The following is a 24928-nucleotide window of genomic DNA, read 5'->3' as shown; positions in this document are numbered from 1 at the left end:
TCTTGGAAAGAGGTGTTTCCTTCTTCCAGCGATAAGTGTTGAATACATGAGATAGCTCTGGAATTATGGCATGTATTCTGTAACATCTCAGCAGAGACGCCATCAGACTTATTCAGAGTTAAATAGTGCTTGTTATTACCATCTTTATTTTTGGACCACAGTCTTAATGCAAATCCCATATATGTGGTTATGCAAAATGAGCCAAATTCTGGTCACGATTACACTGGTGTACACACAGAGTGATGCCATAGTTTCATTGAGGAAGGAATCTGATCCTGTAACATAGAGGGTTGCATGGTATTTCAATTAAGTAGTTGACGTGTTTCACCATAGAATTAGAGGTAAGATATTAGTGTCTGAAGCAATTTTTTGTACATTATTGACTTAAATTTGTAACACTTCTGAGAATTTTCAGGGGGTTATTATGCAATCATAGAAAAAAACTTGCTGAAATATTTCTGTGAAAACGAAAATACTGTAACTTGTCATTGTTTTGCAGATGGTTTTTGTGTTGTGTCGCTGGCTGTTTACAACCTAAAACTCTGTATCACAGCCTTACTCAAAAAGAACAGTATTAGTTATTCCAAAGTCTCCAGTTTGGTGAAAAAGAAAAATAAAACCAGTATTTACATGATGTAAGATCTGTCATCACTAAAATCACATCACTGAAAATACATGTATATGAGAAATAATGAGAATACAAAAACCTGGGCAAGAGCCTGGCTGAAGAAATTTGGTCGGGGAGCTGCCTGCCATCTGGAGAAGAGTCTTTACGGGAATACAGTCTGCATGGCCCTCGCTTTCATTCGGTGAAAGTTTGCCACCACCATAATTTCTCCGGAGTGCTCCTTTTGTGTTATGGCAAAGAGGGAGCTTGCTTATGACAAGCCAGATGACTCCTGGCAGCTGTTATATATTGTTGATTGCTTTAATTACCTTGTTAAAGAGCTGCCAGGACTAGGAGTTCTACATTCAGTTGACCACAACAGTTATTTGTCTGTGTGTCATTATGATAATATGTACTTACCAACACCCAAAACATCATTATTGCATTTACTGCCTTCCCTTTAAGTGATCCACACTGTAAGTAAGTCGCCCTCTCTCCATTCCTGCTGTATGTTTACTCGGATTTCACTTCGCTGGAGCACTGACGTTGCCTCCTTTCCCCCCTCTCGCCTCCCCTTTTTGTTTATAACCCGTTTTCAGTTCTGGATGAGTATCATTCCAGTGCTCTGCAGTTGTATTGTGTTTCATGACACTGCAGAGGAACATTTATATTTCAGTAAAAAAACCCAGAAAGGTTATTTCTAATGTATTGTACCGCTCCCTCTCCATTTTAACTGTGAGCACTATCTCTTTAAATCCTGGGTGTTGCGTTATCTGAGAGCATTTTCCCTTTCTTTGGATGTTGATCTATTTTGTATACTGTAAGTCATTAGGCTCTATTTTTCTTTCACAGTTAGCACTGCTTTTGGATAGTCTCCGTTATTTTATAGTCAGCTTCTTCTGGAGCCAAAGAATAAAAAATAGAGAGAGCTCGTCTGCTGGCTTTGTCCTTACCTTGCTATTTAATAGTTAATACTTTGTGGTATGTTAAGAGAGTTTCTTTAACGTGGCACTTCTTAAGAACTCTTTTTAAAAAGTAGTAATAAAGCTCAGCCAACTTGCTCTCTTTAAGTGAAACTTCCAGAGTTCTTCAATTGAATCCATTCTTCTTAATAATCATCTGGTCTTGACAATAAATATGTCACCAAAGTTAGGGTTTTTTTTTGCAAAAAGAGAGATGGAAATCAACTCAGAATTTTATTTCATTGTTGCTAGCCTGGGAAAGGAATTGGAAAAATTAAAATCTGCAAAGAAATGTTCCTTTGTAGCTCAGACAGCAAACTAGGGTGGGTTAGAGTTTGTCAGGTAACTGATGATTCTGAAATGAGAAGTTATTCTGCATTTAGCTGCATTGCTTACTGTTTTGTTCATCATGGAAAAGAATAAAATGTGGTAACAATTTTCTGTATTTGGACTGCTGCCGCACATAATTGGGAACAACAGAGCTAAAGCCTTGATTTTGGTGAAATGCTTAGTCTGCATGTTGGATTAAAATGTATGCAACAAATCACTCCAATTCTGTAATAATTTTTTGAACATTATTTTTTTATTTTATTACTGTAATGTTATTACTTTTCAGTTACAGACTTCGAGAACTGGGTCAGTTGCAAGAACAAAATTGGCATGAAAATAGTTGTATATTTGTTCTGGGAAATGGATTGCCGAAATACTTTTGAAAATGGTCAGTCCGTATTGTTCTGTACATCAAATGCAGCTGATAATGTTAGTCTCACATGAGTTAGTAAGCTGTTATTTAAAAGTCCTGTTCTTTAACCACTGTCCTAGGAAGACTAGATAATATTTGCTAGATAGACATGTTAAAGAGATCATCTCTGCAGAAATGGATTTGTGAAGCAGCTTACGGAATGGAAAATAAATTTAGGCTGAAGCGTGCCAGCAAGTCAATATATGAGAACAATTTGCAACAAGCAAAGGTGAGGAAGACATGCAGAAATGGGGTCATCAGAATCACGAATTAGAGGGTAATGTTCCTGGGTCTGGAATACGTGAGGCATTAACTAACTTTCGTGGCTGACTAATACAGAATGAAGAGTTATGATACCAGTGGAACGTAGTTATTGCAAGTGTTAGATATGCTTCCATGGATGTTTTTTACTCTTGTTAAAATAACGAGAGGCAACTTGGAGCTGTGATCTGTCCGCAGCACAGCTGTGGTATTTTGAGACATTTCTGCTGCCAGATTTTCACCCCTGCCAGAAACAGTGCCTGAATGGTTGCGCTTGGATTCCCTGGTTCCAGTGCGTCTTCGTACTAGCCAGCGTTAAATCTCAGCAATTTGAGCTCCGTGTGCTGAAGCAGCTGAGAAGGGGTCTTGTGAATATGTAAAGCCATCTCTGGCACTGGAAGGGAGCAGACAGAAGTGGCATGGTGATAATTCACGTACCACAGCTAAACCTACCAAACCTCATTGGTAAGAAGTGTTAGACATCATAGGAAATAAATTCTAAAATATTTATAAGTTTTACTTTCTTTCCTTCTGAACACCCTCTGATATCTTTGCCATGTACTTTCCAATGATGACACATTGGGATCTGACTGAGATGAGTAATGGTGTCTGGCTGGGGGAGGAGAGGACAAGGAGTGCTTAATAGTGAGTAATTATTTAAGGAAATGGCCCCTGTGGAAAAGAGAGTGTTGTGATTGGATGCATTTATCAACTGGCATTGAAGTGTCACCTGTGGACAGAGAATTATTGTGTCTGAGTTTTTAAATGGTTGGAAGTCAGTGCAGTGAGCTAACATGGGAATATTGTGTTGTGTGTCTGTTCTCGAATCAGTCCTTGAACCAAGAAATGCAGCGTGTCCCCTGTTAGGAAAGATGGAGATAGACAACAGTTATCTCATGGGTTTCTGAGCGTGGTCGTTCACTTTTCTGACCAGCACTTAAAAGTCATGAAGTTCTGTATGCAAAACATGATTTCATGACAGCCTACAAGCAACTGAAAGGAACATTTTGCAGGTGAAAATGGAGTTATGAGTGCATTGCCCTTCCCTGTTTCTCTGGTACACACAGGTTTGCATTAATTTTTTGGGAGGGATATGTGTGTGAAGCATTGTTTGTTCTCTTTGTCCTTATCAGGAGATTTTAGTATGCCTGAAGATACCTAGAATCACTTTGAGGGACATCTGGAAATTGAAATGCTAAACCTTTGTGTTCTGTAAGTCTCTGTGCGGTGGTGGTGCTTACTGCCCCAGTCAGTTTGGTCAAGCCGTGCTCTTACATCGGTTCTGGAATTGTCTGTAATTCTTGGAATTTCACTGCAAAAAATCTCATTTTAGGCACAGCACGTTCTGCCTCCTGACAGGAGGCACATTGTGGTTTTCTCCATCATCTTTATATGTGTTGCTGCCTTCTCTGAAGAGAGTGAAATAATTGAGGTACAATGAAACATAGCGATGGAAGCTATGTCTTTCCATTAACAGCACCGTTGCTTGTGAAGTGAGAGGAATCGGATGGTTTCCAGTACTGTCAAGAAACACAGCTTTCTCAAAGAACTAAGATTTTAAGAGTTGGCATTTCTTATCATAGGTATCCTGCCATTTATTATAATATAATATTTCATATTTTATATCAGAATACCTGATATATATTTCTTCCATTCCTGTTTTTTAACAGAGAGGGTGATAGGAGTTTAGTTTGTGCAAGTACGTCTGAATTAGCTTAGGTAAATATGATTATATTTGCGTATATTTAGGATTCATTTAAGAGTCTTCATTCATGGCTCAGTGAAAGCTAATTTTTGAAAACACTATCTTTATACTCATTCCAAACTCATAATTTGCTTGATGTCATTCTCATATAATTCTTATTTTTTTCTATATCCCCCATCCCCCTTAATTTTTCCTATATCTAAGTGTCCAGCCATTGGACATTTTTGGAAACTCCTTTGGAAATCCCATCATCTGTTTTTCTAATCCTAATCCTACTTTTGCTAATTTAAAAGTTGCGTTTAAGGCAAATTTCTCCTTCTGTAACAGAGGTGTGATATCTTTTCTTATCGATAGCATTCTCAGCACCTGCCATTCCAGGTCAGGGAAGGATGGAAGCTCGATTTCTCATGCTGTTCTGGCACCCAGCTGCCAAGTGCTACATTTTAATTACCCAGTATTTTTTTCTGCCTGTAACCACCTAGTTACTAGTTCTGTCACCATTTAGAATTCCTCTTTGCACTTTAGGAACGCTGTTGAAAACCAGAATTGCTAAAAATCCCTTTTTTTTCCATTACAAAGACACGTTTTGGATTCTTGAGAATTGCCTGAAGTCATATACTGTGTTAAAAGGCTTCTGCTACTTGAAACTCAGACTGCCAGCCTTTTAGCTAGCGTTATTCTTTGTGAGATCAGTTTCCAGAAGAGCATTATCAGGTGCAAGTGGTTGCAATTCTCTTTTCTTCAGCAGAGGCATAAAAACTAGCAAGTGCAGTGGATCACACGTGAGCAGCTCTGCGTGGGCTTTGCAGACACAAGCCTGTGTTTCTGCCTTAGGCAGTCTCACTTCCAATGTTCCTTTTTTATCCCCAGCTGGCAAAGAACTCCTCAACAACTAACCCACCAAACAGCAAACAAAAATGCTGCTAGGCAGGAAAATAAGTTGTAATAAAGATCAGCTTTAAAGGTACTTCAGTTGCCTTAGAGCCCTTTCTGACCTTTCTTTCATTCTTTGTATGATAATGGAATATTCCTCTCTTTCCCTTTCCCCCTGTACTAAAGAAAGGGAAAGTTGCCAGTTTTCATTGCTGAGGGTGGTTTCGGTTACACAGCACTCTTGGCTGGATTTGGGGGTTCATGCAGAATTTACCCATGTGAAGAGCAAGCATTTGGACAACACCCTCAGACACATGGTGTGAATTTTGGGGTTGTCCTATGCAGGGACAGGAGTTGGACTCGATGATCCTTGTGCGTCCCTTCCAACTCAGGCCATTCTATGAACACTTCCTCCCTTCAAGCAATGTTCTGAGTTTGCTGCTCAGCCAGCGTGCAGCACGGTGAGCTGTGCAGGCTGTGTGCCGAGCACTGGAAAAGCAGGACTCCTTTTATTGTTATCCATTTCTTTATGATGTCAAGAGATGGCATTTTCCTATTTTCAGTACGGAGTTCTTGATCACTGTAAGGTGAATGCCGGCTTGGGAGGGTCCCATCCTTCAACCTTTGCACCCATTCAGTTTCCATTTATTTTAACAAGCGTGTCAGAGTCTGTCGGCCTCCCTAGCAGGTGGTTATCAGGCTGTTAAATTAAAATATAAAGAATCTTTGTAGGAGACTTATAAGGAGTGAATCTTGGAGGAAAAACTGACCAGAATTTCATCCAGCATCCTTGCACTAGCAAAATGTTTTAATCTGGGTTCCATTAGTTCAATTTTTTTTTAAAATTGTATTTAAAAACTCATTAAAAACTACTTTGTGCTTGAAAGCAAAGGTTAACATGAGCTGAGGGCTTAAGCTGTCTGTCTGGTGTTGAAAGTCTTGCATTATCCTGGTGCTCTGAGTCTCTGGTGCTGTCCAGCATTACTTGGAACAATTATCGTTATTTATTGCTATGCTTGGTTTTGATCAAAGCCTGCCAGTACTACGTATTTCAGTAGCCCTTCTGGTGCTTTTAGGGACATAAAGGATCTTTTGAAAAGATAACTGAGCTTATTTGATGATTGTGGCTGAAACAGGAACAAAGCTCTAGATCAAAACGTGGCTTGATTCTTTCCTGGGGACTTAATAAGCTGGATTCTTGCGTGGTGTAAACAAGCCTCGTTGTGTTGCTCTCTTTTTGGTGGTGTATGAACTCAATGTGGCTTTACAGTTTCCGCCACCTTCTCAGTTATCTGAGGCTCCCTTTGGAATTATTCCTTATCAAAATAGCTAAGAAGAAGCAGATAAAGTTGTTAGATAACTGTGAGTAGCCTTACTGAAGGCTGCTTGCACATGCTGAAATTAGCATTAGAAGTGAGTTAAAACATTTAAATTATCAGTTGCAGATCTTTAAAAATCATTTTACTAAAATAATTTAAAGTCTCAACATTCTCCAGTTAAAATGAAATTACCTCTGGGAAAAAACGACAAAACTGTGTAATTCCTTTTCTGGCTATATTTATCCCCTTCCTCTCTTTTCAACTCCTGACTGATCACTTGGAACCCTGTGTTTGAGCTTTACTCATTGAAATAGTTTAAATAATTGCAAATGATATCAATGTATAAGGAAACTTTGCTGTTATAAAGTGAAGATTGGGGTTTTAAGCTCATATCCGAAGTCAGTGCTTTGTAGCATGGACCCTACGATTTATTGCGTCTTCTGAAATAAGCGTAGTTCATAGAATCGAACACCTTCAAGGAAAATGCTGCAACTCAAGGAAATCACTTGACATGTGGTACCATTCTTTTTGTTTTCCCATTGTGCTAATGGGATCCCGTTTCCTTTTCCTTCTCGTAGGCCTTTTTCATGTACTATATAAAAAAATCTTACACTCACTATTAGGAATACTTTATTTTAGAGCCCTTTTTATTAAGTCTCTATATAAAAGCATGGACTTGAAGTGTGTTCTATGTGGCCGTAGGTCAACGTGTACATCCAAATGATCTTTTTCTTATGGATTTCCTGACTTTTAGAATTTTTCATAAGGAACACGAAAGAAAATCTTACTTGTGAAAAAGTGAAAGATTCTATTTGAGAAAATACAAGGAAAACTCTACTCAGCAGAAAACTGAATATTAAGAATAAAATTTATCAAGGCAGAAGATTAGAGAAAAATAAAGTATAATTCTCCATACTAAAGCGCTATGAACTTGGATAACAAATAGGAGCTGGATTTTCTTGGTTTTGAGTGCATATTTGACCTACTTCTTGTTACTGAAACCTTGTGGAAAGATTTGCATGATTATTAAGTTAACTTCATTGGGCTCACCATGTTGCTAAGTTGTTTTAGCACTGCTAAGTCATTTATAGCCTGAAAGCAAACAATTGTAAATGCTGATCCATTCATATTCTGCCGTAAGATGGGTTATTCAGTAGTGTCTGGAGCACATTTCCCACTGTGACAGAGCATAAAATGACTTCTTTTTAAACTGTCTATATATAAATGAGATAGAGACAGTCTACAATGAGGGATTTCATTCTGAGGACGTACACTGGCAATTTCCTGTTGCCGACACAAAGCTGTGGTGTTTCTAAAGAAGTTGTCATCTATTGGTTTTCTGTGAGGAGTTCTGATATTTGGAGTTTTGCATAAAGTAAGGCAGGTAGTTCTCTTAGGCCTCATTTTGTTCAAGGCTGAAGAATCAATCTTGGAACTGAAATTTTTTTAATGGGTAGGTATAACCGATCATGGCATATTTGTATTCGTGTGCTGAAGGAATAAGATAAAGCTGGTAATGTTTGGTTATGTACTACATGCTTGCAAAGCTGCATTTCTACGATGAGAAATGAGAAAGAGGGCAATGTAAGCAAACCAAGCCTGTCTAAGTAGGAAAATGAAAGCAGCTACAAAAACGCTTAAAAATGGGAAAAGAACTTGATAGAAGCTACAGAGCAGAGAACTGATATGGGAAGTGGAGGGACACAGTGAGAAATACTAAGCCAACAATGTTAAGACCATGAAAAGTAGTTAAGTAACTAAGTTAATCTTGGGATATTATCAGGACTGTGACCAGAATAAGGATATTATCAGACACTTTGACCCATTTCATGATGAGGTTTACAGAATTGCTATGGAAGAGGGGGCAGAAGTGTTCCGTAAATGTAGCTGTACTGTTTGGAGGGGATAGAACAGAAATTACATATTTGCAGTCTGATAGTATTTAGGGATGACAGTAAATATCATTAATGTCATTTACATATTTTTTACAGCCAGTCCAGCTATCAAGAACCAGGGGGACTGAAAAAAGTGAGCTAAAGGGTTCTCAGATCATGCAGGTTAACTGTCCATAAATCTGGAAATACAGGACAAGTTTCCAGAGACTAGAAGAAAATTATTGTTCCAATAAAAGGAAGAGAGGTGATCTCGATGATCATAGGTCTGTTAAACAGACCTATTGAAGATAAAGTAGCACTTACAGGGTATAATACATGAATGTAGTACATGGTACTTACTGTCATTTAGTACAAGTTTATCAGAAACAGGTCTTTCAAACTAGCTTGATAGCCTTTCTGAGAATATAATGTTTAACTGATGAAGATAATAGTAACAATGTAGTGCTATTGTATAGTTTCCAGGACTTCTGTAAGCCTTTTTATTTATTATATCAAAAAGCAGCTTGATTAATTAGCAGAATTATAGCATATAAACCGAGCACCCTGGATTGGAATGAAGATCAACTAAATGATAGATCTCAGGGTGTACCTCGTGAGGAGAGATGGGGCAGATGGAAAAGGCATCTGTTCTTACTTCTGCCCTGTTTAACGCTATTTATCAATGGTTCAGTGGACACATTATTGTTAACAAAGTTTGGAAGTGACATGAAAATTGGAGAAATTTATAATGTCATGACTACAAGGCAGTGTGTTGTACTTAGTGACCTCGGCCGAGGCATCTGGTAACTCTTCCAGTACAGGCAAACATCAGGTTCATAATTTGCACTCTGTGCTTAGAGGATGCTGGACTCTGTCCTGCTGCACCATAGCAAATAAAAAAAACATTTTAGGGTCAGTTGTGAAGAATTAGCTGGAGTGTGCACCCCGGATGCACAGGAGACAGCAGGAGCTGGCAGTACCACTGTTTGGTTGTTGCCCTTGGAGAATGGAACAAAATAAAGCCTACTAGTATTTTATTAACATCTTAGTTTAATTCTGTCTGTTGGCTAAGTGGCCTGTCCTACCATAAACAAATCAAAGCAGATGTGTTCCACATGCCCTCCATTCAGCTGTAGGCAAAGCATACCCACATATCTGGTACAGCCTATGTCTGAATAACAGTGAAAACTGTTCTCAAAAAACTTCCTGCAGTCTGTATTCCCTTCCCTTGAGACTCATTTGAGAACAACACTTGTGGAAATAAACATATCCTAAGCCTTTTATCATTATTATTTTAATTAATGCACTGAATATTTAAAACAAACTGATGAAAAGACCTCCCAAAGAGTATTAAACCAAGCAAGAAGGGGGCCTGCGGAATCTTAGGTATATTAAGCTCCTGGTAAAATAGTCACAATGTCTTTGTAGAGCTGGTTATTTTTAGTGGCTTTGAATGAGAAGAAAACTTGAGAAAAATCCTCTGCAGATCACTCCTAAGTAAAATTACTGGGCTGGTGGGCAATTTAGGCGCAGAAGACTTGCCTAAATGTGCTGTTGTTTTGCTTTATTATTTTGTTGCGTATTTTTCTTGTGATGTTGATGAGGTTTGCTGTCTTTGGTGCAGATTACAGGACCGGCCCTTGCTTCACTTTGATAACCAACCAGATGTGCCAGGGACAGCTGAGTGGAATCGTCTGCACAAAAACCCTTTGCTGTGCCACAGTCGGGAGAGCGTGGGGTCACCCCTGTGAGATGTGTCCTGCCCAGCCGCATCCCTGCCGCAGGGGTTTCATTCCAAACATTCGAACCGGGGCCTGTCAAGGTAAGTTAGCGGCAAAGCTTCCCCAAGAGTTGCTGAAATTGTTACCGGTTTAATCTTAATTGAGTTACACTGCTGTGAATAACCTGTCCTAAGCCATTCTCAGCTATATGTGTGAAGAATGGAAAAACCTTGTCAGATGCATTACTTCATGATTCAGTGAGTGCCTGATGTTCAAGTGAGTACATTAGTAACTTAGGTCATGTGAGAGCAGCCAGCGTCTTAATGAATTTCTCACTGCCAGCAGCCCTTTCCCTTGCTTCTGCGATGGTGTTTTTCTGAGTGTACCACTCGATCGTTCTGTGGAGGAATTTATTCTGTTTCAAAAAGCACTCAAAACATCTAAAAATCAATCTGTGGCAGCATCTCTCCGTTTATCCACTGTGGGATTTTTTAGCTAAAATTTGTTGATTTTGGATTCATCTTGAGGGTCTTATCTCTTGAGCTACACTGCTCCGACCTGGAGAAAAGTGCATGTCGTGCCATTTGAAATGCCCTCTTATATATTTCATACAATTTTGGAAATGCATTTGCATTTGTTTCAAATTGTAAAATCCACCCAGATGTTGCTTACTTTTTTCTGAGCATGCCTTACCATAGAAAGTCCTTACACTGCTTTTGGCTTTTATTCTAATACTTCCAGCTGTATAAATTCTTTTATTGTCTGGATGTCTGGCAGGAAACAGGAGAAAGTTAACAGGGGCAGTTATGTATTAAACTGATGTGGATTATAAATTCCCAGGACCATATCTTTCAGGCTAGTTTATTTCAATCTGTCTAACATTTTCTAATTAGTTACAATATTTTTGAAAATAGGGAAGATAGAGTTTACGAATCTGTGAGTAATTTTATTTAATCATGAAATTCCTATGAAGGACTTCAAGGCATTCCATTGCATTAAAAAATACAGATATCCTCTGTCACAGGCCAAGTTCTGTTTGGTGCCTTCAGACAGGCACGATGAACTTCAAGATGAGCATGTTTGTGTACACTGAATAATATGTGCATATTTTGACCTCAGCCATTCTGTTCCTCCCTAAAGGTCAGAAGGAAATTGTGCAGAAATCTATGAATTGAGATTCTGGATGCTTCTGATATCTTATGTGCATAAATATGTGGCCCACACCCCTGAGCTCACGCCACACCTAGTTATATCCCTCTTGTTTGCATCACAGAAAGCTACAGTGACCTCTCCGATGGGTTTGTGCAGTTCACAGTGAGGCTACTTCTGCTCGCTGCACAGTTCTTAGCATTCAGCTACATTTATGCTGATCTGGATGTGGTGCCAGCACAGTTTTGGCCCTGTATGTTTGACTTGTACTTTCCAGTTTTCCCTTCTCTTGTAATGTGTTCATAATTTCAACAGATCTTCTATGGAACCACGTATTAGCTTTATTTTTCATGCAATTGTACTAAACCCAGGCCTTTTGAAATCAGATAACATCCATTCAGACTGAAGACATTTCAGGGATTTCACATCCATATTCAATCTAAGTAAAGGAAAGCAGGTTAAATAAAATCCAGGTTCTCTGAAAAGAAAAAGGAACCATTATTATTGTGTGGGGAAGTCAGAAAATATGAAATGGAGGGGAGGGCAAGTTTACTTTAAAAAGTAAATAGAGTATCGCTGCCCACACTTTGACTTTGTCTGGCTGGCTGGAAGTTAAATTAGTATCACAGCTGAGGTTTTTAAAAGATAGAAAAGAGGAAAATGAAAGCCAAAAGGTGGGATTTTGAAACGGCCATCGTGACTCAGGAGCATGACTTGTATTTTTTTCGGTTGTTTTTTAAAGTCACGACAGTGCCATGAAGTCTGGCTGATTACTGCTCTGAAAGCAGCGGATTGATGGCTGCAGCTCGAGTCCCGGCAGCGATGTGACGCTGTCAGGGGGGCTGAGGCTGTGCTGGCTCTCTGTGTTTAGCTCCGGCACAGCGTTTAGCTCAGAGCGCTGCTCTGGCTCGGCTGTTGCACCCCCAGCCCGGTTCTGTCAGCCTGCGGATCTTTACATAATGCTCTGCGATACGGTACAGATATGCCCCTTGGCGTTCCTGAAACTTCCTATTTGTGGCTCCCAGGGAAATTGCCTCTTGGCCTTTTGTACAGACATAATACTTTGCTTTTCAGACTACAAGACACATTACAGCTGGGCTCTCTGGGATTTATAAAAGGAGATTTGAAAGCATCGTCTCCTTTAACTTCTGTCTCTGTGTTGAAACTGAGCCCGATGTGAAGCCCAAGAGTTCAAGAAATGTGTTTTTACCAGCACCCACTGGTACCTGTTGGGGAAGAGGGGGAAACACAGGCATTTCGGTTGGAGAGTAGGGAGTGCTCAATTTGCTGCTGAAGGAAAGGCAGCCACAGACACAGGGCAGCCCTTAGGGCGCGGGAGCCAGACCTCCAGTGTCTCCTATTGCAATGCTACTCCTCCGTTAGTGTCTTTTCTGTAGCTGTTACGAAGCCATAGAAACACCTTTGCGGCCAAGTGATGACACACATGTTGTTGCGCTAAAATAACCGTGAGGCCAAAAACTGGGATGTCTTGAAAATGTTTGTCTTGAGCTTCCTACCTCGCCTGTGATATCATCTTGGTTCTTTCATTTTCTTGAATGAAAAAAAACCCAAAAGTAAAGAGAGAGAAATAAAGGGGGAAAAAGCCCTTTCAAATTTATCAATACCTAAGCAGGTCATAAATAATTCCTCCTGAGACGTTAGTTATGGCTATGAAACTCTTTGAGTCAAATCCTAACCACGAGTTAAGGTCATTGGTGCTGATCTTTCAGGAGTGAAGAGTTAATCATTTCCATCAATAATGACTATGCAGTTCCCCAGCCTCTCCAGGAGGCCCTCTCCATGCACACTGCACACCGCTCCTCTGCTGCTCTCCTACATCTCTGCGCTGCTGGGCTGTACGCGGTATGGAGTTGCCAAGATTTTCAAAGGGGCAAGTGATTTTCAGTGCCCAGCTTCAGATACTTTAAAGGAACCTGGGTTTTGGCAGGCTGTGTTCTCTGTACAGCATTCCCCAGATGTTTTGGAAAAATAAAGCAATAGCAGTTAGATGTTTAATGGCTGTAACAATAATAACCATGTGATTTCTTGCAGAAAAAAGGTTTAGAGTACTGTACTTAATCATACTTTGCATAGAGTAATTATGAAATTAATATCTGTCTTTGCAAACAAGTATCATAATATTATGATGGGTGAAGGATGGATTTAGGCATATTTACTTTAATTTTTGTGTAGACAAATTATTATGGCTCTTTTTGAGAAATGAATTAAAAGTGGGTGTTTTTTCCCTTTTCATATGATAGATGTGGATGAATGCCAAGCCATCCCTGGGATCTGTCAAGGGGGAAATTGCATTAATACTGTTGGATCTTTTGAGTGCAAATGCCCAGCTGGACACAAGTTTAATGAAGTGACACAAAAATGTGATGGTAAGAACTTTTAGAACTTTCTTCTGAAAGTAAAGGGGAGGGAAGTCTTCTTTTTGGGGCCAACTTTGTTTAGAAGTGTGTAATAAACTTTCCAGTCTCCTTTGCCTCGAATATGCAAATAGCGTTCTTCACGACAAATACGAATAATGGCCCTTTCTCCTTCTAAACCAGAGAATCTTAAATATTAAACCCTGCAGCTTTTTCCAGCCTTTTATTCATGTAACGCTTTACAGACTTAAAGGTACATCTGAAACAAATTAAACATTAAAACTAAAAATAATTTTTAACTTGAAGCACAAGTCTGTGTACGTATCTTTGAAGTGAAAAGCGTAGACGGCTGGAAGGTTCAGCACAGTGCCCCCTACTCAGGTAAATTGTATTTAACATGAATGTGAGCTTGGCACTGCTATGTGAAAACAGCAGGGCTGGGCTCTAAACCCACCTGACAGTTGCAGATATTAAAGAGGCACAAACGTTTTACCTTTTCTTATTGAAGTACAACAAGTGTTAGATATCAGTGTGTAAATTTGCAGTGTGCAATTATAGAATCTTACTGATTTTTAAGTATGAATCGATAGTATTTTCTCTCTTTATAATAAAATAATCGGGTGCAGATACCTCCTTTGCTTTAAGAGAGTGTGGTATATGCATAATGAACATAGTACTCAAATGTGTCAATTGCACAGTTTGGGTTTATCTTCTTTACTGTGAATTCCAGATGATTTTTAAACTCTTACATCTGATTCTCCTTTCAGTCATTAGATAAAAATTAAATTAATTTGAGCAGGCAAGTTTCAGCAATGGTGAGTAATTTTGGAGTGCCAACTTTCAATATCATAAAGGTGTGTGACGGTGATGCATGCACCATCCTTTCTTGCATCAGGGGCTCTTAAGGAGGAACACAAAATTTTTTAGTGATTTTGGAGGAATAATAACACTTTCAACCAAAAAAATCCGTATTTCTAGCAAAACCTTATAATTTTAAGTGCTGGTTAAGGAAATTAATACACAGCATGGTTTTCATATTGACTGATGATGGTTTTAGGGGGAAGTAATGTAACCCAGCTTCATAGGAGGAGGATGTTGCATGTGTTCCTTTCTGTGGATGAAGTAGCAAAGCGGTGAATAAGAAAGACCAAACATGTGCCTTTAAAAAACGAGGACTACAGGCTTGCATAGGCTGCGTTGTATAAACACTCCCATGGTATTTTTTCATTGCTGAATCATGTAAAATAAGCCAAACAAAAAGCCCAAACAAAGAACAGAACCCCCCCAAACAACCACTGAACCTGAGGTCACTTGGCTTGTTCCCAAATCCTGCCACAAATTTTCTGCCCCATCTTGTGAAATCCCTTTGGAGTGATTGCCTGACCACAAAGATAGGATGAAGTTTCCTTTTTTCCGTTCCATACTTGTAAATTTTTGAATCTCAGCGGACAGAGACTTAATTTCAGTATATCTTCATACTGCACGTACCAAACAGTTTTTGTTCAAGCTGTGTAGGTATTAATACAACTAAAAAAATTAAAAGTAGCATCCTTATGCCAGCAGCATGAATTAGGGTGGAGATTCAACAGTTAAGAAGAACGTAGTCACCTAACAATAGAATATCCATATATAATATAACAGAATATTTTGAAATTACTTCTAGGAGTTTAAAGGTATTTGCCTTATAGCAAATTAATTCCTATACGTAATAATTAACCTCTGATAATCTGCGTTGTTTAGCTTCCTATCCAGCAGGTAGGACTTCTGGCAGATGTAATGTGTCCTAGATCACTGATTTAGTAGAACTGAGAGCTACCTGCCGAATCACCAGTACTGTTTTTTCAGCGGGTGCCCTTTAAAGTAAGATCATGATAGAAATCATTTGGTACAGGGAGACAACACAAGATGGAAAATCAAGTGTGTTAGCCAAATTTCCCTTCGTTAGCGTAGCTGGTGGAATACTGTATTTTAAGTGTTACATTATGTCACTGCTTCATGTCACCGTTGCTCTTCCAGTTACATTGATGATGAGGTAAATACTTTCTTGTGATAATTTCTGGAGTGACACTTAGGTCTGCAAGTACATCGAGTGTTTTTACCTTTATAAAACTTGCATACCAAACAATGATAATGTTACTTATATGACTGTCAACGCTAATATAAATAGTGAAATACTGTTTGGGTTAGGCTCAACCCTAAAATAAAGAGTCATGATTTTGCTTTTAAAAAGGTTGGACTCTATATAGACAGTGTCAACACTGACTTTAAGATAAACATTGGTGAATTTGAGTCAGAAAATGCTTGAATCTGATCCATTTACGACTGCATTTTTCTCTGTTAATTAAGGGCTCTATTCAGACCAAAATTCAATTTCCACATGTTTTGTCACTGAGACTTTTGGGACTCCTGTGGAGTATAATCCTGGAGCAGAAGCCAGAAGTCTCTTAGCAGTGCTCCCAGGGCACTCGGACTCGAGGATTTGGCAACACCCTTGAAGTAACACTGAACAAAAAGTCACACCCCTCTCACACACCCAAGCGAGGAATGTGACCCACATCATGACAGCGAGCAAGATGCTGGGGAAGAATGTGTGCACGGGGGACTCGAGGTCCCTCACTGCTTAGGGTGGGTCAGTCTGCAAGGTCCGGTTATCTGTATCCCACTCCAGACCCTCCGCCTTTTTCCTGCTAGGCAACAGCCCACAAAGATATAGCATCCAGCGCTTTAACTAGAGGAAGACAAATTGGGATTTTTTATATTATTGAGTTTTTGTATTACCACCTTCACAGGGGAAGTAGAACAGAGATTCTCTCTACTTGCTAAAATGCTCATTAATAGTCCTCTGGGAGTTTGGGTGTTCCCCCATCTGGTGGGGCCAGATCCCAATTCAGGCATCACATTTAAATTCCTCCAATCGTTTTTAATGACTGGAGTATTATTCACTCCTTGCCTTGGCAGTTGGGTGGTGCTGCAGTATTTCACCTCAGAAATTTTTTGTGGTTGGTGAAATCATTATTACAGCCACGTGTCTATCTCTGTGTAGATCTCTGGAGGAGAGGTTGGATAGAGTCCTACAAAGCCATTACTTCTGGCTGAATTCTCCTTGTCAGGAGAGCAACTGAGTGATTGTAAGTGGTTGTGACAGGCAGTTGTCATTGATTACTGGAGGATAACCTTTTTTTCTGCTTTGCTTTGCTGATTGTTCTTCTAGGTACTATGGAAAAAAAGGTGAGCTGTTTTTAAACTCAGCTGGACTCCAGGTTCCTAGAAGATAAGGGCAGTGCTAAGCAGACACAGCTGCGTTGTTAAGACAGTCACTGGAGATCAGGGGGAAGTGGATAGATACACATCACAGGCAGACTACTGATGGTAGTTGAGGAACAATTGGGACCGGCATAGGTTGTTATTCACACGATTGTAGATAACAAACTGCTAGCTGTGGAAGACACCCTGCAAGTTCCAGGTCGAGGGAAATGTCTGGAGGTCGAGGGAAGTGATTCTGCCCCTCTATTCCTCTCTTGTGTGACCTCATCTGGAATACTGTGTCCAGTTTTGGAATCCTCAATGTAAGAAGGATATGGAGCTGTTGGAATGGGGCCAGAGGAGGCTACAAAGATGATAGAGGGCTGGAGCACCTCCCATACAAGGCCAGGCTGAGAGAATTGGGGTTGTTCAGCCTGGAAAAAAGAAGGCTCAGAGATCTTATAGCGACCTTCCAGTACTTGAAAGGGCTACGAGAAACCTGGAGAGGGGCTATTCGTAAAGGCTTATGGTGATGGGACTAGGGGTAATGGGTGTAAACTGGAGAGGGGCAGATTCAGACTGCACATTAGGAAGAATTTCTTCACCGTGAGAGTGGTGAGACACTGGCACAGGTTGCCAAGAGAAGTTGTGGCTGCCCCATCCCTGGAGGTGTTCCAGGCCAGGTTGGATGGGCCTTGGGCAGCCTGGGCTGGTGGGAGGTGTCCCTGCCCGTGGCAGGAGGTTGGAACTGGATGATCTTTAAAGTCCCTTCCCACCCAAACTGTTCTATGATTCTATGTTCTTGTGTGTGGCTATGATTAGGTATAAGAAGATATTTGTTAAGTTTTTCTATAGACTGAAAATTTCTTGGTATTGGATCTATGATGATGTTTTAGTATATGAATCAAGATTTGTTAGTGATGAAAATCACAACATGGACTTTTATTTTAAAATCACTGACAAAATTTAAGGGGAATTCTGGACGTTGCCTGACTTCTGCAGTAGGTATCGCAGTTTCTGTCTAGAAATCTGTTGAAACTTCAGAGCTTCACTTAGTGGAGAAAGACAAGGAAGAAAATTTTTGTTGCCTGCAGTAATCCTGCTTTGAGCTATTATCCTGTTAATTGATTATCATTAATTGAACAATGCCTAGCTGCACAGTACTTTATATGAGGGATTTCCAATGAAATTTCCAAGTGCAGCAAGAAGGTTGGACAATTCAGTAGGTGCTACACTTCTCTTTGAGTCAGTATTGAACTGTTGCCTCAGTGTATTGCCAGGAGATGCTGTGCTGCTGGAGATACAATGGTTAAGCCCTTGATTGCAAATGGTCATTAAAGGTCTCATGACAGTTTTCTTAGTTCTAGTGTTCAGAATTCAAACCGGAGGGGTTGCTGTTTACTTACAGGTAGTAAATCCCTTCTGCAGTTTAAGATTTTGATCCATCATTATTAAGCAGTATAACAAACTCACTGGCTTTTTGTGATTTACAGATACAGTATTTTCTTAGGTTCTGTTTCAGTTGTGTTTATAAGATCTCTAATTGAAGATCCTGATTCAAAACTGATGATGCCCCTAATACATAAATTAGAAGGGTTCTCAGACCACACTGAATTTGGTCATTAATAGTAATTATAAAATACCTGTTCTCGTGCCAGAACTAATTTAGCTAACCTGCCCCTGCTTCTCTTTTTTTGCCTTGAAGATATTGATGAATGCAGCACCGTTCCTGGAATCTGTGATGGAGGAGAGTGTTCAAACACTGTTGGCAGTTACTTCTGCAAGTGTCCGCCAGGGTTTTATACAGCTCCTGATGGCTTGAAGTGCATAGGTGAGTAGAATCCTGTAAATGATGACAATAGGTGTCATGGCCATTTGTGAATGTCTAAAATGGGTAACATACCAGAAATGTATTTCAGCTCGGGATCCTGGAATCCTTTTACATAGAAGAACCTCATGTGCCTATGTATGTATTCTGAAATGAGTTTTCCTATTGTAGGATGTATTTCCTCTTCCCTCTTTGTTGTGACCTTCCCCTTCATTTTTCATATTTAATGTCAGATTTTCTGTTGTGCCATGTTTGTGGTCTTAAAAGGCGCAGAACTTGTTTAGTGGATCTCCTAGATATTCATGATTATGTTTGTCTTTGGTTCAGTTCGTGTTAAATTCATCAGTCATTTAGCAAATATACTTGAGAAAGAAGGTAATCACCCTAAAGAGCTTTTCCTTTCCTCATTCCAAGTGTTATAGCCTTAGTGCCCCTATTTCTCATGAAAGGAAGTAGCGTGATAAGCTGTATGTGAGACATTTGTATCTGCTCTCATGATGGTGATTTGGCGGTGCTGTTCTTTCAGGCTTTCACTGTGGTAGATCAGAACTGATCTGCTAAAGGCCAGACCAGGAACCAAAGAACCGTGTGAATTAAATTACTGCCACTACAGTGCCAAAGCCATGAAAGAGTAATACTAGCACTTATTCCTTCTGGGAAGCACATAGCCTGCTCTGAGGCAACTCAAGTATTCAAATTTATTTTTTTTCCTAATATTTATGCAGAGATTTCTTTTTTTTTCAGTGTCAGTGCTGAATTTTGATCATTTATTGCCATTTGAGAGTTAAGTGAAAGGTTTATTTCCTCAGTTTGGGCTTGTTTATTTAAAGGCTCCTACGCGGTGCCAGCGCTGGAGTTCAAGATAGCTCTTTGGGTTTAGTATCTTTGGTAGAAAATCACTTGGGAAAAAATAGAAAAAAAAAATCACAGACAAAAGCACTAAATAATATTAACTTCCCGAAGAGACCTGAAAGTAGTTTGGGTTATGACTGATTTTGAGTAGTGCCATTCTATTTTTGCGGACTGGGAGGAATGAACTGTATTTCTTCCATTATCAAGAACAGTATTTTGATAGATTGGATCCATACTGTACACTTAAAATACCAGTGGGAGTTGCTTTTATTGCTTCAGATTAATAGCTCCTAAATGACTATAGATCATTAAATCATTGATTGCTGCTTGTGCTTAATACTTATGAAGAAGATTCACCTTTTTGTAACAGAAGAATTCTAGACGTGCACAACTTCCATTTGCTTTTTACTTTTTATAGTCATTGCTCAGTCAGGACTGCCGCATCCACACCCGTGTTATATTCCTGCAGTTTTCCAGCTGTTTTTTGCCCACTGTATTTGTAGGCTAAAATAGTTCAGCTAAATAATTGGGTATTTAAATGGTGACAAACTGTGTTAAGTAATATGCCAGACTATGAGCCATGGTTAATGTTTTGGCTTTGTGTCCAAGGCAAATCGTGCTAAATGGGAAGCACTATTAATTATATTGTAGATATTTTGGATTAATAGCTAATATGCAGTCTGCGTACTTGCCATATGAACAAGGACGGACCCCAAAGCTGTATTTGAGCTGGGCAAAACATGTAGTCTTGATTTAATTACAGCGTGCCTTCTGAAGTGAAAAGTGTTAGCTGAACATGTCTGTTCTGTTAAAGATGGGGAAGTGCTTATGGGACTCAAACTGAGCAGTGCAGGGACCAAACATCCAAAGGAAGAATTGGGAGTTCCATTACCGCAAACCTTAAAAATTAGAATAGAAGAAGCAAAGATAATATCTCCTAGAGCTGAAGAGCAGAAACAGGAGTGGGACACCTCAACCAAAGTACATGAAAAATGCTATGAAGAAAGCTGCTAGCCCATATTTCCAGCTGGCATAAATTTATTTGCTCAGCATTACTTTTTGATGGCTTTTTCTTTCTCTTTTTTTTTTTTTCCTTTTTTTCCTCCTCTTTTTTTTAATAGAGGCACATTTTTATTGGAAGTAATTTTTATGGTGATTTTTTTTTACCTTTTGAAATACTACTTTTAAAGTGAAGAATATTAAATTATTAAAAGCTGAAACAGTAAAAGAGTTGTTCCTGATGGTCTTACCCGTATTTGTGTGTTCTACTATTTGGAAAAGAAAATGAAAGAAGGAGAAAAGAGAAAAAGAATCACTTCTGATTAGGGATGTGGAAAGATTTGGCATTTTTCTCACAAACTTACTGTCTTTTTCTGAAAATGTTGTAGCTTTTGGATAAGCTCTTACACCTGTAGTTGACAAAGGTGTTTGCTCTCTGTTTACTTTTTTATGGCACGTTGTGTCCTTGCACAGATCCCATGTAGATTCTTTTTCCACTTTTGCTCATTAGTGCTTTTAAATGTTTCAAAACTTGGTATTGTCCAAAACTGAGAAGGATGAATTACAGAGGATGATGATAGCATCTGTTAGACAACTTCTTTCTTTCTTCCTTGCCATCCACCCCACCTTCACACCAAGCACGTAAATATGAAGATGAAAATTATAACAGATGCAGTGGAGAACTGTTTGCATCAGAGCTTTATTTAATTTTTTAAATGGTAGATTAAAGAGCGTATGAGTTTGGCAGTTGAGTTGGGTACCAGGAGAAAATGGACAACTGGTAATAAAACTGAACCGATTTTTTTTTTCCTCTGTTTTGGATTTCCATTATACACTAATACAAATGAACTAACTAAGGTTTGGAAGCAAGAGCCTACAGACCCTTTTAGCTGTACAGCCAATAATATCCATGTTCAAGGTTCCAGCTAATAAAAGGCAGAACCATCAGAGGATGCCCCAACATATCACTGTTTATCAATTTCCTAAAAATGATAAGAAACTTCCGTGCTTTTTCTTATGTCCACTGGAATAGCGAGGAAATTCTGTAAAGCGCTGGTACTAGACAGAGGAATCCATTATGCGCTGGATAACTGAGATACTGTTTCTTTAAGGAATGACGTCTGCTGTTGTAAGGTGATATCCACAACTTTTTCTTTTACGTTTTGACAACCAACATTAGTATATCTTAAGAAAAAAACTTGGTCTAGTTTGCTGTGCAGCATCAAATCACAACACAGCTTATATTAACGTGACGAGACATATTGTGAAACAATTGCTCGGAGCTTCAGATTGTATCGCAAGATTTTTTAACTTTATTTATTTATTTATTTATTTAGAGCTGAGTGTATGAAATCTGGGTACAAGACGTTCTTTGTACAGCACGTGCTTACCCCTTCAGACAGGAAGCCAGCACATCTCCATAAACAATGCGATGGCACCAGTTGAAGCTGTGTTGCTCTTTCTTGCTTGCAAGCCTGTATCTTGTCAAATCACTACATACTTCAGCTGGGGAAGCCATGACTAATGAAAAATGAATTAAAGCTTTGAGAGCTGTAATGCTGTGTGTTTATTGCTGTACATCAGTGGCTTCCAAATCAAAGCTTAAACAGAATTGATCTGGTACTGTGTTTAATAGAGATGACTGCAATTTTTCTTTGGGAGCACAGAGGCACATTTTATTAAATACTGAATATAGAATTCTGTTCTATTTTTGCCTCTATTAATTCATTCCTGTTCCGTATTTCACTTCAGCTTTCTCACAGGAGGTGTTCACATCTGAATCCAAAATAGCCCAAATATTACCTAGGTTTTTCTGGTTTTCTGCCGTTTGTTTTCTGATTGTTGAAATGTTGCAAGCTCTATGTCATCAATGATGTAATCAACTAAGAAGAATTAGACCTTTCCCTTTTGTGAAAGTCGCCTTCCTCTTTCAGCTGATGATTACATATCTATTTCTTTCTCTTGGTAGATGTGCGTCCTGGATACTGCTACTCTTCTCTGACCAACGGACGCTGCAGTAATCAGCTTCCCCAACCTTTGTCCAAAATGCAGTGTTGCTGTGACAGTGGCCGATGCTGGTCTTCCAGTCCAGCCACCGCTCCTGAAATGTGCCCCATCAGATCCACCGGTATGAATCCATCTGTGTTCTTATGAGCGTGATTGGAGACTGAATAGTCAGTCATATTTTTTTTTGTATCAGTAATGTTTTCGTTAAAGAACTACACAGAATGGTAGAGGCTGGAAGGCATCATGGCAGGTTGCTCAGGACCCCCAGGAGCAAACAGATGTAAACAAAGGATTTTACCTGTCGCTAATTAATGTTTCATAGCCTGGTTATTCTGACCTTACCTGATTCAGATTTTGCTTTCAACATCCTCTTCAGGCTGAAATTACTTCCTCCAGGGACTTCTAATAGATCCCTCTTCTCTCTGCAAGTTCATTCTCATTGGAAAACTGTGATTTTCTTCTTCTTAGATATCTAGCTTTTTGAGCTGCCGCTTATTTCCTGATGTTTGACACAGAACGTGGTTTCTGTCTGCTACCAAAATGCACTGTACTTTATCGCCTCCCTGTGTATTGAGATCCCCAGATAATTTGAGGTTTGATTTTAGAGGAGATGGTGAGCAGATTGTGAAACTAAGCGTGGGGGAGTAGTGGGAAGATGTTTTTGAGATCGTTTAGTACTGGAGACCCAATGAAATGCTTTAGAAAAGCGGAATACAAAAAGCTTAAGAAATGTTGGGAGGAGGTCAGTGGAGGTGCAGAGATTAGGGAGGAATGGGGGTCATAACACTATAGCAGTTAACTCCAAAGAAGTTGTCAGAGGTTTTGTATGGGAGTGTTTGTTGTTGTTGTTTTTAATCCTTTGAGTGAAACCACATAATAGTGTAGCAGAGATCTATGATCAGAAGTCTTGGAAGACTCTTCCTGGTTCTGTCACTATCTCATTAATAATATTTAAACATGTTAAATGTCCAAGACTGACTAGAAAAATGCAAACAAAACAGTGTAGTCTAGTGATGCTCGTCTGAAATAGGAAGACAAGGAGAAAGCTTTCAGTATTAATACAGTCTCTGTTTTCTTTACATACTTCCTAAATATTCATATCTAACTGGTGAATAAACTGGGTGGAAAAGTGAAGTAATTTGGCCAAGGCTGCAGACTGAGACGTGGTGGAGAAGGAGCTAGGACCTGGGACTTCCTGACTCATAAATCCATGCAAGGTCTTCCAGGTCATGGTTACTTGCTACTTGGGTTTTTACTTCTTTTTTTTCTTCATCCCACCCCACACCCCACCTCCAACTTGGGATATAAACTAAGGCTATAAATTAATCTTTTCAGCAGTGCTTTGAAATTAGTTCAAAGGCCTTACATGTGTGTTAAGTATTACTGTCATTATTTAATAAAGTTCAGTTACTCCTTAGTGTATCCCGAGAAAGCACGATGAGGAATTTAGAGCTGTCAATGCCCGAGGTCTTTCTAGCTCTGAAATGGAAATTTACTGCAGTATAAAGCGGAATACTATCTGCATAATGTAATCAAGTGGTTGCACTTTCAATGTGGGCAGCAGACCCAGATGTTACTATAAAATAAGCTGTTTATTGCTAGAAATTATACATGGAGATTAAAGTTGTAATAAAAAAGGCTTACGCTGTGTTCCTTTGTATAACACAACAATAATTGTTTATGTGGAATGACAGGCTTCACCGCCGACACCAGGAATACTTTAAAAGTGGTATCTCGGGCACCCAGCTGGGTGTGTGTCACTTCTCACCTCAGCAATCCCTTCATCTGTGCTAATTGCATTCAACCAATGGGTCGCCCCAAGGCCGTGACTTCTTTTTGCATGGAAGGCTTAGGCTTCTGGTGGATTGGCTTCGGATAATTGGGTATTACCAATTTAGAGTAAAGAGGAAGTACAGTATTGTTTCTTTGACAAAGCCTGATCATTGGGTTATAGACAATGGGTGATTAAAAAATTGACTCGTAGAACTACCAATGCTAGCAAATATTTGCATATTGGAATTTGTGCGTGTGCATACACAGACACTGTTTTTTCTGGATGCATTTTATCACAGGTAGACAGAGCACCAATTGAAAGCAGAGTCTGCTTACATATGAATAGATAAAACAGAAAGCTAGGAAAAAATCAAATAGACATAATACAACATATAATACAGTAGTGCTTTCTTGTGAATGATTTAAAGATTAAAATCACTCTAAGCAACAATAGAAGGAAATGCAGTGACACGTGAAAGAGCATTAAAATATATGCAAAGATCATAACCAGGAAAAGCAGAACTTTAGGCTACCATGTTTATTTAAAAAATCATCTGTGATTTGGGAAGAGCTTCTAATGTGTTTCACAGGTGGAAGTAGAAGTGAGATACTAGTGTTGAAGGCTGATATATCCAGCT

General features: G+C 39.3%; 1 protein-coding gene across 2 annotated transcripts in view; it reads left to right on the top strand.

The window, feature by feature from the left end:
- Positions 1 to 24928, top strand: part of FBN1 (fibrillin 1) — a 158949-nt gene that overhangs the window by 47155 nt on the left and 86866 nt on the right. For both annotated transcript variants that reach the window (XM_054077541.1, XM_054077542.1), the window contains exons 7-10: positions 9968 to 10165; positions 13475 to 13600; positions 18537 to 18662; positions 22480 to 22638. In XM_054077541.1, coding sequence (XP_053933516.1) covers positions 9968 to 10165; positions 13475 to 13600; positions 18537 to 18662; positions 22480 to 22638 — 609 coding nt within the window. The remainder of the gene's footprint in view (positions 1 to 9967; positions 10166 to 13474; positions 13601 to 18536; positions 18663 to 22479; positions 22639 to 24928) is intronic.

The sequence above is a fragment of the Cuculus canorus genome, chromosome 12 (assembly GCF_017976375.1).
Source record: "Cuculus canorus isolate bCucCan1 chromosome 12, bCucCan1.pri, whole genome shotgun sequence".
Taxonomy (NCBI): domain Eukaryota; kingdom Metazoa; phylum Chordata; class Aves; order Cuculiformes; family Cuculidae; genus Cuculus; species Cuculus canorus.
Note: the sequence above shows the minus strand (reverse complement) of the source record. Positions and strands in the feature narration are given on the sequence as shown.